Here is a 15927-nt window from a genome sequence, read left to right as displayed (position 1 = left end):
ACCAGAGCCACGTGACGGTGGTGGTGGTGGTGGCGGTGGTGGCCCCAGCACTCAAGAGGCAGAAGCAGGTAGATTTCTGAGTTCAAGGCCACCTTGATCTACAAAGGAAATTCCAGGATTGCCAGAGCTGTTACACAGAGAAACCCCGTCAAAAAAAAGTGGGAGAAAACCAATTTGTGCCTAACATTGCATCCATTCTAAGATTCAGCCATGGTGGATTTGAAATAGCTGATCAGAATGAGGACAGCTGGCAGAGAGTACCAGTGATACCTGCATTGCTGCTTTACATTCCCTACTAACGACACCCAGGGAGCTGGAGCTGAGAGCTGAAATGATCAAAATTTCAGCAGGGATTCATGAGAGAAAGCCGGGCAATGAGCAATGCTGCTTTGCCACCAAGGTATGCTCTGATAGCAAGACAAAGGAAGGGCTCTCCTCTTCCATACATCACACCATCCTGTCATCCCATTGAGAAGCCTGGCGGTGTAGCAGGGTTTGTCTTCACATGGAAAAATACAAGGCTTTTCATTATCAATGCCATCTCAACTTGCCCTCACATGTAGAGGTCTGAATAAACATTACTTCTATTTGGGTACCTGCATTTTTTTGTATATATTAATAGATAATAATGGTATAATTTCTAACCAAATATAAATCTAGATATTCACAACTGAGGTTTAAATAATGATCCTAATTGTTCTAACGGTGCCCACACACATCATAATTTATGCTTGTGAATCTAACTTAGAATCTTTTTCATAATACTTAAAGGTATTGTTTTAAAAATAAAATCTTTGGACTGCAGAAAATTATAGAAGCAATCATAAATCTTCTATACATGGATTTACTAAACCATTAACTCAAGAACATGAGTAAGGAACTATAATGTTTACCACAGATGGCTTTGTTTTTAAGCACCAATTCCTTCCTAAAAAGGAACGGTACAGCATGTGCTTCAATCTGTGGTGCTGCCCATTGTTGGTGTATCATCCAGTGGCTAAAACCTTCAAAAATAATCTCAGGGCTTTGCTCTGTGCCTTCTTCTGTGAAGGCTCTTGGCACAGAACACATGAGCTACAAACAATGTGCATCTTTAAAAAACATTGCTCTCACCAGGCACATGGAAATTTAAACTCAATTTTGGTGTTCTGGATAACCTTGTAGTAACGATCCTCTTGAACAGTGTAACCCTACACTGTCCACTTTTCTGTCTTTAGTCTTTTACACATTGGTAGACTTTTCTGACCCTTTTAAATTGTGTTCTCTCAAATTCTGTTTGGAAACTGGATACTGCTAAGCATACCTTACATTAAAAGACACATCTGTTTTCAGGCTCCTTTCCTCATCATTCTACATAGCTTGGTGGCTTGGACATGGTAACTTCCCAAGAAACCAAGGAGCAGAAAAGTTAACAGAACATATGCTAAGTGATCTGCCTGTTGACTCAGCCTAGTGTTTCAATTGTTAGACCACCAATATTGATCATCAAAACCCAAGAGTCTTATTCTGTTAGAAATAGACTGAAATTGGCTAAAAACCCAAATAGCTAAAATTATCAATGCTTGCATTACTTATTATTCATATGGAATGTCTGGTTTGCATGTTTACCATCACTGTCACAATCAACTGGTTAAATTCCTGAATAATTTGACCAACTAACAATAATATTTTAAAAGCTGTTCCTTTTCTTTCTTCTTTCTTTCTTCCTTCCTTCCTTCCTTCCTTCCTTCCTTCCTTCCTTCCTTCCTTCCTTCCTTCCTTCCTTTCTTTCTTTCTTTTTTTTTTTTTGATGCACAGTGACATGTAGTCCAGGTTGGTTTTGAACTCCCAATACTCCTGTGTCTACGACTCCAATAATGAGACTATAGGCATGTGTGTCATTCCTGGCTTCTTAGTTGCTCTTCATAGTTTAAATGTACATTTTAAAGACAACTTCGCCAGGTGGTGGTGGCGCACGCCTTTAATCCCAGCACTCAGGAGGCAGAGGCAGGCGGGTCTCTGTGAGTTCGAGGCCAGCCTGGGCTACCAAGTGAGTTCCAGGAAAGGCACAAAGCTACACAGAGAAATCCTGTCTCAGAAAAAAAAAAAAAAAAAAAAAAAAGACAACTCCAACCTGGCCTTAGATGGGATCCTAGCCCTGGGCCTTTATACACCAAAGAGTGATTAGTCCTGTGCCTCTTCTTGGTGGTGGAGACTGAACTTCCTGAGAGCATTGCAGGAGCCTCATCAGGGGAGGAGAGGCTCAGCAAGCAGTTGAGACTTTATTGGTTAGTCATCAAAAGTAATCCCAATTCTTCACCTTGCAGGTCAAAAAAAAAAAATAACATTTTAGGCAAAATAAATACTTTATTGTTTTAATGGGTTTTTTTTGTTTTGTTTTTTAGAGATCAGTCTTTGTGTGATTGTTCAAATATTTATAAACATTTTAGATAGTCTTTCAAAGAATGCTAACATTTCAAGCACTTTTGACTAAAATTTCTCACACAAAGTTACATAATAGAAGTTGAAGATTACAAATACTAAAAGACTAATTTCTAATAACATTTGGTTGTTACTTTATACATTTATTTGACACATATAATACCAGATAGGAAACTTTTTTTTTTTTTTCAGAAAAAACAAGAGTTTTCTGGTTAAAACTGAATTAAAATCATTTATGCATGAGGAAAACATATCTAAACCTCATTTTGGGAAAAAAAAAACAAAAAACAGCTTATTCATTTCTATTCTATCCATTCAAGTCACAGGCCCCATTATCTTGACAATACTATTTAGTCTAAAAGACAGAAGAAACATCTTAAGTAAGGTATCTGAACAATGCAGAAAGTACATAGTGTTTACCATAATGCACATAGCTATAATAAAATTACATTTGTTTGGGGCAAAGCAACAAGGCTTACAGTGTAAGAACATGAAGTAGTTGTAGGTAACCTCATGAGATCTACCCTACTGCTTCTCAGTAGCCTCCTCAAGAATTAAGAGCAATTTTTACAACAGAATCATTTGTCTTCTTGGAAGTGACCCACTGAAGAGCAGTGGAGGGAAAAGTCATAGGTTGCTTCAAGCTCTCAGAAGATGAATCTGTTATTGCACAGTAAATACCTCATAGAGGTCAGTGTTGTAGAAGCTAGTCTGAAGAAATATGTTATTTATAAGTTGGTTATGTCTGGAACTCTTCAAGTTTTACAATTAATTCTACATAGGACATCAACTGGAAAAATATTGACATACAAATAAATACTAGACTTTCAAATGGCCAGTCTGATAGTTTAGAAATGAGTCAGCAAAGTGCCTAAGTTTCTACATATGTTTTTAAAGTTTTATGCATAGGAGAACCGTATACTGTACATTGCATACAGAAATGCACACTATCCATTGTGTACAGTAGCCAGCTCAGTAGAAAGTATCTTCCAAAGGGCAAATAACACCTCCACCAGCATAAATCACCGATAACGCCAGTATTATAGCTAATGGGAGCCATCCCAACCCTAAAAAGAAGGAAATGTGAACATTAAACATTATTCTAATATTTTGAAAGTTCTTTAAAAAGAAATGTGAAATTTATTCAAATAAATCCACATATATCCCACATATATCATACATATATCTACCTATACCTATCTGCCTGCCTATCTATCTATCTATCTATCTATCTATCTATCTATCTATCCAACATCTACCTATCTGCAAATACATGCATATACATACGAACACTTACATATAATCCTCTGGCTACTATACATTTTTTGAGAGTTAATTGTTTGATCCTTGGCTTTTGAAAAAGAATCCTCAGAGTTGATTCTGACATAATTTATTAAAATATTTTCTCATTTTCCACAGCTGAAATTATATCGCACTCTTCATATCACACTGAATAAACACCTTCAGTTGGGAAATGTTGTACAGACTATTATTCCTTAGTGTGTTCACCAAGAACTTCTATTAATATAATTTATAAAATATAGCTATTCATTTAAATAAGTAAATCACATAAAATTCATGAATAAATTAGGATTAGAACTGAATATATAAAATATCTATTTAAAAGACTAAAAATAACAAGGAAAGTTATTACAATTTTTTGACTAATTCTCAAATTCTTGCTCACAAATTGTACATTTGAAATACAATTTAATTAACATTAAAGTAAGATTTGGATCTAAAGCCCAATTTCAGGGTTTATTTACTACAATTAAATTTCAAAGTAAGCATACACTGTAGGCAATTCTGTTCTTAAATTGAGTTGTTTACACTTTACATGAGGTTATATATGGTTTTCATACCATAGGACAACTAAGACATACATTACAAAAATAAAAATTTAGCTAGAGATAACAAACTAAAAAACTAAGTGTCGATTGATATCTAGTTAAATGAAGAAACGAATACACATTACCCAATAAACTCCACTCAATGACTGTCCTGCTTCGAAGTCGACGCTTTACTTGAAGACACGGCCGCCAAAAGTCCACTGACAATCTCTCGTCTAATTTCCCCAACAATAGACTCTTTAATCTAGAGGGGAGAAACAGAAACGCACATTTAACAACAGGACTAAGCTCTTTTTTCCTTCAGTTTTCAGACAAAATCACACGTCACTTCATTGTTAGAGTCAGCTGAGTCACAGAAAAGTCCCAGCCTTCATGTGGCCAACACCAACGCACCTGCAGCGCAGGTCACCCCTCAACCCGCATCAGACTCCGAGGTCTGGTGGAGCACAACCCAGATAATGACAGTACCAAAAACAATCACCATTCTCATGGGACCAACATGATAAGAACTTCTCTTAAGTTACTTCACACAACAGACTGCAAGGACTAAATGTAAATCTTGCAATGTTGCTTTTACAGATGCATGAAGTCAACAGGATTTATGCTTTTACTGCTAAGAAAACCTGTAAGTAGCAAAGTGATAGGTAGGCAAAAATGCTCTGCCTGTTTCTACTAACTAAAGAGAGAATATCTATAGAAGTTATATATTGTCTTAATTTAACACATTTTAAGGGGACAGAAGAAATTTTCATTTAATAATACTTATTTTTAAATATTATAAACACACTCAAAACAACCATCTGCTTTAGTGTTATAGTGTGCTTGTCGTCTGTCTGGCTTAGGTAAGAACTTTCATCTTGGGTTGGGGAAGGGCTGAATCAGTAAATGCTTACCATGTAGGCATGAGGATCTATCTGACTCTGATCCCAGAGCCCATGCAAAAAAAAAAAAAAAAAAAAAAAAGCCAGGTATGGTGATGTGTACCAGGGAGGTAGAGACAGGTGGGTCCCTGGAACTCCCCAGCTAGCCAGCTCAGCCTAATGCATGAACGCTGTGTCAGTGTGAGACTCTGTCTCATAAAAAAAAGTAGAAGTCTCTCGAAGATGACACTTGAGGTTCTCCTCTGGCTTCCACAGGCACACACAAACCCATGTACAAATAAATACCCAAACATGCACACACTCAGAAAAGAAATAGACTTCTCATTTTGTTGATGAAAAAAGCAAACAGACCCGAGACAACAATCATTCTAATTAGGATTTTCTTGTCTAGATGTCTTAATACAATATAAGCCTCCTTTTCTTTCTAATGATATAGCCTCACCTCCAAATAGCTCTTTGTAAAGGCTTTAAATGTACACTTGCTGAAGTAAATTGATAATGCACTCCCAAATTAGCACCGTGCTGCTCTCAACTAGCTCTTAAAAATTCTACTTTTCCACAGTTTCCTGTCAGTCTGATCTATTTCCTAAAACGTTCCTAAATACATCCTGAAAATATCTCACTTAGAGTCTAAAAATGGCTCTGCCATGCAAACCTTGTCCATAATACATAGACTTATATATGACTCTTCATAGGAGCACAATAGGGCCAGGGAGATGGCTCAGTGCTAAAGGCTAGGCTCAAACCAAAAAGACAACAGAAACAAAATGTGCCTTCACTATCAACCATTCATTTGCCCTGTTATGCAGGTTAATAAATATAAGATTTTAAGTTTACCTCTTACCATCATTTTTAGAACATTAAATAACAAAGTTTTTAAAAAATTCCTAGTATTTTAGGTTCATTTTTTAATGACTATGAAACATGCAAACCAGATGGTTGTAGCCACAGTATATAAGGCAAATACAGTGTGAAGAAAAAGACCACTGCAAATCTGTATTTTATAAGATGTTTTCTAATGCAACTATGAAAAAACAACCTTACAACACCTCCTTCCTGTTCATCATTCAAAACACAAACTAGCTAACTAGTTAGCATATGATATACCAATTAAAAATGAATACTAAGCATTTTGGGTAACACAGATATTACTGGCATAAAGTATAAAAGAATATCTAAGACCCTAGCAGGATGATATGCATCTATAGTCCCAGTCATTTGGAGGCTGAGACAGGAGAACTGCTTAAACCCAGGAGCATGAGACCATCTTGAGCAAAATCCATCTCAACAAAAAAGAAAACAAACATACAAACATGACTCTCTACTGTCAAGCATATTTTACTCTAGATGGGCACACAAAATGATACTGTCTCAAAAATAATAAAAGACTAAAAGATGGTGCATGCCTTTAATCCCAGCCCTTGGCAGCAGAGGAAGTTCAAGGATAGCCTGGTCTATAGAGAGAGCTACAGGACAGCCACAGCTACATAGTGAGACCTCTTCTGGAAACAAACAAACAAACAAACAAACAAAAAACCAACCAACCAAACAAACACACAAACAAAACAAAAGAGAGAAAAGTATCTACCTCTAAACAAGCACTGAAAATAACACAATGCCTATAATACCTATTTTATAAAGGAATCATGGACAAATAAATTAGTTCTAAAGTTCCCCATGCTATAGAGAAGACAGGAGGGTTCAGAGTAAAACAATTTTAGGAATGGTGATAAAATTATCTTTGTGAGCACAATTTCTAAAAGGCTGTGTAGACTTTACATGGACTACTCGACATTAAAAAAGGACTACTTATTGCACCGCACAATGACTTGCTGGTGTGACGTGGGAAGCTGCATCTACACAGTGCCTAGGGCCCCAAAGCCATGGCCCTTAGACAGTCGCTAAAAGATTCCAAGGCAATACATGAGAAGCTGTGTTTCTACCAAAACACATGTTTAATCATGTCAGATGTACTGACAGTTGTAAACCAAGCCTAGAAGCTTAAATAAACATAGAAAACCTTTACTAAAATCATGACAATCTACATTTATTCTTCCACAGTCAATGTTGAATTTGTCTCCGTGAAAATGGCATGTTCACATATCCAATAAATCATCTTTTTATTCCTACACATATGTACATTTTCTAAACTATCTGTAAACAATTGCAGCCCTGGTCACATACATCACAAGGGCTCAGACAAATAATAAGGCAGTTTTCTTCCCAACTGTGATGTGTACACAACTTGAGCAAAGGAGTATCCCTAGTTTGACAAAAGTGTAAGGACAGACTGTGTGTATTAAACACTTGTCTGAAAGGCCTTTGTGTCGACTTTGACTTTCTCCTTCCAAAGTGGGATTCCACTGAATTAGTGCATTGTAAGTAATGAAGTACTCTTTAAAGCCTCACATGGTGCAGTGGTGGAAACAAAGGCCTAACAGTCACCATTGTTTTCGTGCACCCAGGAGTGCAGGAAGAAAGTTTTCCTGAAGGTGCCTGCCAAACATGTTTAATCCTCACCTGCAGAACTGATCTGCCCAAGACTAGATAGTGTCTTCGTGAATGGAGGCTTTGTTAATGGGGGTCAGGGCCACAAATTTACAAGAAAGATAGAATCAAATTTAATTTTCTTGGTAGCAGATACAATAAGCTAAGAACTTGAAATTTAATACCATGGACATTTAAATTTAAGATTACCAGTTGGAAATAAATGGAGTAAGGAATACTCAGTATTTGAAATATCTTGTAAACAAACTTTTAAACATAAAACCACCTACCTGAACTATGATAATAACAAGTATTAGTTTTTGAATTTTAATGAGCAATGGGCCAATGTATCTATTCATGTATGCTCTCAAAGTACTCCGAGAGTTTGATTTTCTAAGTATATCAATATTCCTTGTGCCTTGTTTATATATATATTTTGCAGGGTAAGCCCTTCTTTGTAGACAGCAAAGGTTAAAGCAGATTTCCTTCAAACATTGCCATATTCTGATGAGCTGAATGGCTTCTCATGATGGGTTTAGTAACCCATTCTGAAAGTTTGTCAAACATTTGCCTAGCATGCCAATTTAAATGTTGACAAAGTATAACATCTTTTATATTTCATGGGAGACTCCTATAAATGATTAAATAATTCTTTAGGTCCAAGGCAGCATAATGGAAACAAATGAATTCTTCTATGGTCTGTGCTGTGCTACTGGCCAAAGAATCAATGTTCTGATCTAAAGCGAACAGTTTCTTCCTAGGAAATGACTTGCAACATGGATCAGGCCAACAAATTTTTTAAAATGAGAACTCCAGCATGTATTAAGGGAGCAACTATGCCAGACAAACAATAGGAAGTCATGTTTTCAGGAGACCTTTAAAAACAAAGCAGAGTGAAAGGAACAAAAATACCACAAAAGAAGAAGAAGAAAAAAAAAAAGAGTTAGCAAATGTGCCATGAGAAAATGCATACAGGTAGAATACTTAATTAATCTAATTCAAGTAATGTCCTGTGCTTAAACATGTACCTAGGAACAAATTTCTACTCACAGGCACACCTGATTGAGGAGGCTGAATGTACACTTTGCTAAACGTTAGCCAACCATAATTAACTTACTAAATTAACTCTATTTGTAGATCAAATAAATGTATAGAATTAAAACCTTCTACTAGTTCACAGTCAAGTCTGGAGAAAAAGTGAAAACCATGCAGCCTGCAGCTCTACTGATTTTGAAAAGGGGCATTTGTTCCAACATGTCAGAAATCCTGGGTAACAATTTGCATGTAACACAAATGTCGTGTCTATTTATTTACATTGCATCCTCAAGACACATGAGTGGCCACAGAAAGTAGCTTCCAGCTGAACCCAGGAACTAAGAACACAAAACGCAGACAACTTAACCATCTACCAGCCAGGTCAGTCCTGTGCACAAGCCACTCCTCCTCACACCTGGTATTACAGCTTTGTCAGAGTTCAGACCATCCTTTCACCGCACAGCAGTAACCCACAAACTCCAGCCCTCCCAAGCCCCAATTCTACAAGCACAAGTCAAACGCTTCCCAGGCCCAAGTACCATTTTTACTGTTGTATTATCTGCTTCTGGACTATATAATTGTGTATTAAACCATGCCACTATTTTGAACAGTTTTATATCTTTTGTCCGTTCTAGTGTCACTGATGAAGTTTGGAATTTCATCCTTCCTATCCTATTCTACCCTGACAAGTCCTACAGTTTTTATTGCATATTTTAACAGCACAGACATTTTCAGGAAGACATCATCTGTGTGTTCACAGAATTCTCTGTTTATTTTAATGTACTTCTTAAGCTATTAATGTGCAATAAATGATGGTACCATGTATGTAGGCAGTAATCATTGGCCCCAGAGGCTCAATGGCCCATTGAGTGAAGATTCTATGCTACAAATTCATTCTAAAAGTATGTTAGATACACATTTACATTTACATTAGAAATAATTTGAAAATAGGGAGCCCTAATTTCGCTGGCTTATTTTGATTTATTTTGCTCTTAAATTGTTAGTTCTTAGATAACTGAAAAGATTAGGAAATCTGCATTCATGAGACAAGAAATGCTGCATAGTGTGTGTGTGTGTGTGTGTGTGTGTGTGTGTGTGTGTGTGTGTGTGTGTTTGGTAATATTTTCATAGACTTTATGATCCCCAAATTTACAAAATAAAAAGACCCCCAAACCTGAAAACTTTTTAAGGGCCTCTGTGAAAGTTTTCACTTTTCCTTGGGGTTTGTCCTGTTAACCCCACTGTAATTTAAGTCAATAATTTCATGGTTTACAGGTCTTTTCCACTACATTGGATACTTTATAAACTGTGTTGCTGGTTTCTTTCTGTTTGGGCTGTGCTGGGGGGGTGGGGGAGGGAATGTCATATTCAGGGCTTACACATGCTGAGTGCCACCTCTGCTGGGGTCACACTCAAACCTAATATAAAATAAAAATTGTTTATTATCAGGAATTTCAGGACTGAATGAAAAGAAAAGTATAACTAATTATACTTCCTCTTCATGGTTATTTTTAGGAACACAAAACAGAAAAATATTCAGAGTGTATAACCTATACAGAGAGCAGATTAAAAAGCCACCATGAAACTTGTCTGTGGTGGTCTTCTTTTTAAAGATCTATATCAGTTTATATTAATGGAACTCAAAAGATCTATATCAGTTTATATTAATGGAACTCAACGGTAAAAAGTGTTCTAACGTAAATCTAAAATACCTGCAGAGGCTCAGATGCCAATAGTTTGGTTTCCTATACAATGATACTCAGAGGTGTGCCTTTTGAGAAGTCACTAGATCAGTCCATACATGGGCTCTTAATTCCACAAGCTACTGGGAGGCCACAGAAACTCAGAAGGTGGCACCTGGTAGAAAGCAGGCAGGTCCTTAGGCTCAGGACAGTAGCTGCTCTTTGTTGTCCTGGCCCACAGACCTCCCTTCTCCTCCCGATAACACAGGGCAAGTAGCCCTGCCGTCCCAGCTTTCTCCACATGCTCTGCTTCACCACAGGCCCCTGAACAACAAAGCCACGTGTTTATGGGCTGAAACCTGTGAGGGCACCAACAGAAAGATGCTTTCCCTCTGAGCTTGTTCCTCAGGGCATGTTGTCACAGTGAGAGAACATTCAGTCACTCTACACATTTTCTCAATGAACTTTTGACCCTGACTCGTAACCTTCATTCATGCCTGTGACTCCTTTAGTAACCCTGAACTATGGCCAACACTTTAGATCCCCATGCTGTTGTCATCCAGGGTAAACCCCATTTTCATACTATGTTTCAATCTATGAACAAATCATACAGTTTTTACACTTCTCTAGCCATCAAAGGAAAAATATTAATCTCCTTCTTTTTCTCATTTTTTCATGCCAATCGGAATTTTATAAAATGACAGCTTTTAATCCTGAAGAGGTCTAAATTGTAATTCCTCATTTTCGACATGTAGAGATGCGAGGTCTAAAGGGCTTTCCCTCCTTCAAACTTTTCAAAAAACTCTTCCCTTAAAGTGGGATTACCTGCAGCATGAAATCTGCAGAAATACATGGTCAGTGGGAAAGCTAATCTAAAGCTTTCCACAGTTACCGTAGCCAGTGAAATTAGTCTCACAAGTAAGCAATACACGAGTCAAATCGACCAGGACACCGTCTGCAATTAACGACCCACGCCCAGACTCGACCCACCTCCCGTATGACTTGCTGCAACTCATCTTGCTCCACATTTCGATGCACTTCCTGAGCAGCTGGCATCAGTGGGAGATCTTCTTGCTCTTCCTCCACGTGAGATGTAAGTCCCACAACCTGTGAGGCTTCTTCAGCTGCTCCAGCTTCCTCAGAACTCTCCAGATCTGGAGGTGTCTGCACAGAGCCTGTTCTCGAGGGGGCCGTTGGTGTCAGGGCCACAGAGGCTCGGAATATCTTCTTTCTTGCCACTAAGCGGGCTCTGGGTTTGCCTCCCGTGCTGCCAGAAGGCCCTCGCGATCGTCTGTTGTTGTGGGAGGGGCTGGAACAGACGGAAGATGATTCTGATGTGGCTTGAGAGAAAACGGACTCTGAGCTTTCTCCAGGAGGAATTTCAAATCCCATCTCTCCGAGTCCCAGGCCCAACTCGGACTTCAGGTATGACTGCTCCCGTATTAGTTCTGTGACCTGGAGGCCAAAAAAGTTATTCTTAGCTTGCAAGATTTAGACTGATAATTAAGAAAGTTAAATTCCCAGCTATGCTTACTGTCCCAAATCACATGGATTTTTAAAGGCATAATTCTATTTCATTAACTTATTAACTAGTCAATTTCACTTCCAAAAACAAAGTTAAATTCATAGCAATCTCAAGCCATAACTTGGGAATGTAGGAAACACAGTGATGTGAAATTTTACTAGTTAACATACAGATGTCTGAATTATTTCATGGAGGAGTAACTAATGAAAATTAAAAGTTACTCAGAGCCTTTGCCAATGAGTTTAAAATGTAATGATGAATACATAAGTCATTTTACAGATCCTGTAAAGACTCTGCATCTGACAAGAAAGGACTCCTTGAAGTGTAAATGAAATGTTTCTATGGTGCATCATCTCCTTTAGGTTATAAAACAAATCACTATTGTAATGAAGCTAGCTTTCTAGTGGCCCAAAAGGGCACTGGATTTCAAAGTGGCAAACTCACTTCCAATTACTTTAACTTCTTAACTTCTGTATTTAAACCTAGCATGAAGGAACGGGGAGAACTGCATGTTCGTGAGATGTGACAGCACCCCTCCCCTGTAGCCCAGAAGGAGAGAGGGAGGCTTACTGGTTCCATGACGTTCAGTGGAGACGGGCAGGATAAGTTATCAGCACTCCTGCTCCCGCACATCCCCTGAAAAGGCAAGTACAGCACACAGGTTCACACATGGACACATTTTCTCAAACTGCAAATGCTTCATACTAAAATTCTTGTTCACTTATTTCCTCGAAACATCACTTTATGTCACAAACACTGTAGTCAACTACCATGAATTCCTTCAAATTCTGTGACAGCTACACTACTGTACTGTACTGGCTCTCTACTCCCACCAACACGTTTCTCAGAATGATGGGTCAAAACTATGGAAGCATGCATTCCTAATGATTTGGAATATTATTATTTTATATATGTGTATATACATCTTCCTCTGTAGATGTCAAAACATACACATGCATCCATTTATTTTTAACAAAATCAAACATGAAAAAGTAGGGTAAAATTCAAAATTTCAAACCAATATATTTTATAACTGGAAAGATATTGGCAAAAATAAGAACAAAATGGTGATGCTCATTCCATGGGAAGGCACATTAGAAATACTAAGAAATGGCACAACATTAGGACAAATGTGTCCCTTTCATTATTCTTATTGTATATGTGGATGCCATCAGGATATCACACTTGGTCCCTTAAGGAGACAAGGAAGGCACCAGAGGAACTGCCAGTTGACAGGGCACGTATTTGGCGTAGGGAAGGTCTCAGGTTCAATCTTCAGCATCAACCACAAAACACAAAATCACAAGGAATGGAAAAGAACCAAACTGAAAATAAAGGAAAAATTCAAAGGGGTAGGCAATTTACATAAACAAGAGAGCAGGGAGAAAAGGAGTAATAGATTATGTTCTTTGGAGCTACAAGCAGGGATACAAACTTAAAGTAGTCATATTTTAATTCACTAAGAGTTTTCCTTCAAAAACAAAACTTTTCTGTTGACCTTTGCTTTTTCTATTACTGATAATTATCATTAAAATTTTCAATGTATTTCTAAATATACTGAATATAAACATCATACTTTGTACATAAAACTAATGTGTATAATATGAAGGTAATCAAGGCAAAATTAAATATTAAATCTCCAGTGAGTAGGATAAAAGCTATGTGAATATTATGCATGGTCCTAAAACCATTGAAGCAAATGGTTAAATAAGTCCCCTGTCCTAAAGCACACATTATGAAGAACTCTACTTCCGACCCCGGACCCCCACAGCATACCGGGAGCACAGAGGATCGGAAAGGGGAAGGCCCGCGGACTGCACGGAGCTGCTCATCCAGGCCTAGCAGGCGCTCTTCCAGCTGCATCTCCAGGTCCTGCAGCTCCATTCGGACAGAGTTCCGCAAGCCCTGCAGCTGATCAACTTCATACCTGTCAGATTGTGACAAGCAGAACTTTGGAAAAATAGTAGCCAAGTGATTTCTAGTCACCACTCTTTTGAATACCAGGAACTAACAAAAGGTTTACAAACATTGCAATTCTATAAATTCAGACAGAAGCAACCCTGAGGTAATGACTGGGTCTTTTTTTTTAATAATTTATCTTTATTTCATGTGCATTTGTGTTTTGCCTGCATGTATGTCTGTGTGATGGTGTCAGATGCCCTGAAGCTGGAATTACAGGCAGTTATGAGCTGCCATGTTGGTGCTGGGAATTGAACATAGGTCCTTTGTAAGAGCAGCCACTGCTCTTAACCTCTGAGCCATCTCTCCAGCCCATGCCTAGTTCTTTGAACCCGTGCACTCTCACCTCTCTGGAAAGCAGACTACTGACAGTCTTGCTTGGCACCCCGGAGGCACAGTTGTAACTCAATAAACACTTATTTTTTACCTACACTGCTTTACAAACCAGAGAGTTCACAGCGTGTGAATGAAGCTGCATCTTCAAGAACCTATGCCGAAGGCCTGCTCCCTAAAGACCAGGCCCTGACCGCACTAAAACAAATGAACCCTTACCTGTCCTCCTCTGTCATGTGAGGGTACACCACAGTTTGCTGCCGCAGCATGGCCAACTCCAAGTCCATCATCTGTGTTCTGAACAGATTCAGGCTCCGCCTCACAACTTGAAGCTCCTGAAAGGTATTCTGAAATGCAATGCAACAAGATTACACTTCTAAATCACACTACTTATTTTGCAACTGAAAAATTTAGGAGGGGACTTACTTCATAAAGAGGTAGAACAGATGACTTCTGAGTATTGTATGGAGCAGCAGCAAGATCAGGCCCTCTCATCATAGGGTACTTCAAACAGATGAAACAGGATTAAAAGCCATGTCAAAGTGACTACTGCCAAGTTCTCTAAGGTGTTAAGGCTAATGTAAGACATGCATGCATATAACATTTTTCTTTAAGCTAAATCAAGCCCAACAGTGTTTTATACTATAATCAGCAACAAAAGAAATTAGTCTCTAATGCTACCTATTATTCTTAAATATTCTGGATCCAAATTACTCTGTTTGGGAGAAGGAAGAGGCAAAGGATAATGTGTGTGTGTGTGTGTGTGTGTGTGCGCGCGCACGCGTGTGTGTGTGTGTGTGTGTGCGCGCATGCGCGCGCGCACTCATATGCACATGTGTGTTCATAGAACTTCCTTCTTCCTTTGAAAAAGAAGGTAGAAAAGCTAAAGAGAGACTCAGAGATCTGGAAGCAAATGCAACGGGAGACTGCATCACATTGATGTGGCTGGAGCAAGCAGCCAGTGGCCACCACATACACTCTCCTATTGTTATAGGCAGAGAAGACAAAAAGTTGCCTCATCTCACAATGTAAAGAAGGAAAAAAAGAGAAAATTAAAAAAAAAGAATCGTATAAATGTATGTATGTATGTGTGTGAGATGAGTGTGCTAGTGTAAGTAAATGTATGAGTTTGCAATGTGTTTGAGTGTGTGTGTATGTATCAGCGTATGCAAATGTGAGTGAGTATGCATATGAGTGTGTGTGTGAGAAAGAGAATGTATGAGTATGTGGTAGGAGGCTATATCATGAAAATAAACAAAAATTCAGTTGGTAAATATGCCTACAGTGGTGACACCTGAGCTGTACTTTAGACACCATCAGAGCTTTGCAGTTCATGCAAAGAGTGGTAGGGACAGAGCCCTGCAGTTGGAAAACAGCAACAATGAAATCACCCAACCCAACCAACCAAACCAACCAACCAACCAACCAACCAACCAACCAACCAACCAATCAACCAAGTGATTGCAGATTACTCGAAGTTCACGGATACTGAGACCCCTGCAAGCTCTGTTGCCCAGTATCACCTACGCAAGGAGACTACAGAAAATTATCTGTCTGCTGGGCTGAGGAGAGGAGTGAGGAGATTCATCAACTGAGTTACTGATGGGACATTCATAGCCACAAACCACAGCTGGCGTAGCTGGCCTGGAAAGGTACACCACAGAGGCACAGATACAAGGGGCTCTGAAAATTCCCAGCCTCACAGAAGTACAGTGAAAATGCTGAACAGCTCAGTCACAGCCAGAACTGTTTTA

The 15927-nt window shown here is 38.6% G+C and overlaps 1 protein-coding gene across 1 annotated transcript in view; it reads right to left on the bottom strand.

Moving 5' to 3' along the window:
- Window positions 1–2326: 2326 nt before the first annotated feature.
- Window positions 2327–15927, bottom strand: part of Itprid2 (ITPR interacting domain containing 2) — a 37227-nt gene continuing 23626 nt past the window's right edge. Inside the window, exons 12-18 of the mRNA XM_006997459.4 lie at window positions 14600–14677; window positions 14393–14520; window positions 13658–13808; window positions 12452–12517; window positions 11347–11811; window positions 4397–4515; window positions 2327–3488 (exon numbers count right to left, since the gene is read on the bottom strand). Of these exons, the coding sequence (XP_006997521.2) occupies window positions 4411–4515; window positions 11347–11811; window positions 12452–12517; window positions 13658–13808; window positions 14393–14520; window positions 14600–14677 (993 nt within the window). The 3' untranslated portion in view covers window positions 2327–3488; window positions 4397–4410. The remainder of the gene's footprint in view (window positions 3489–4396; window positions 4516–11346; window positions 11812–12451; window positions 12518–13657; window positions 13809–14392; window positions 14521–14599; window positions 14678–15927) is intronic.

The sequence above is a fragment of the Peromyscus maniculatus genome, chromosome 4, assembly GCF_049852395.1.
Source record: "Peromyscus maniculatus bairdii isolate BWxNUB_F1_BW_parent chromosome 4, HU_Pman_BW_mat_3.1, whole genome shotgun sequence".
In the NCBI taxonomy this organism is placed as follows: domain Eukaryota; kingdom Metazoa; phylum Chordata; class Mammalia; order Rodentia; family Cricetidae; genus Peromyscus; species Peromyscus maniculatus.
Note: the sequence above shows the minus strand (reverse complement) of the source record. Positions and strands in the feature narration are given on the sequence as shown.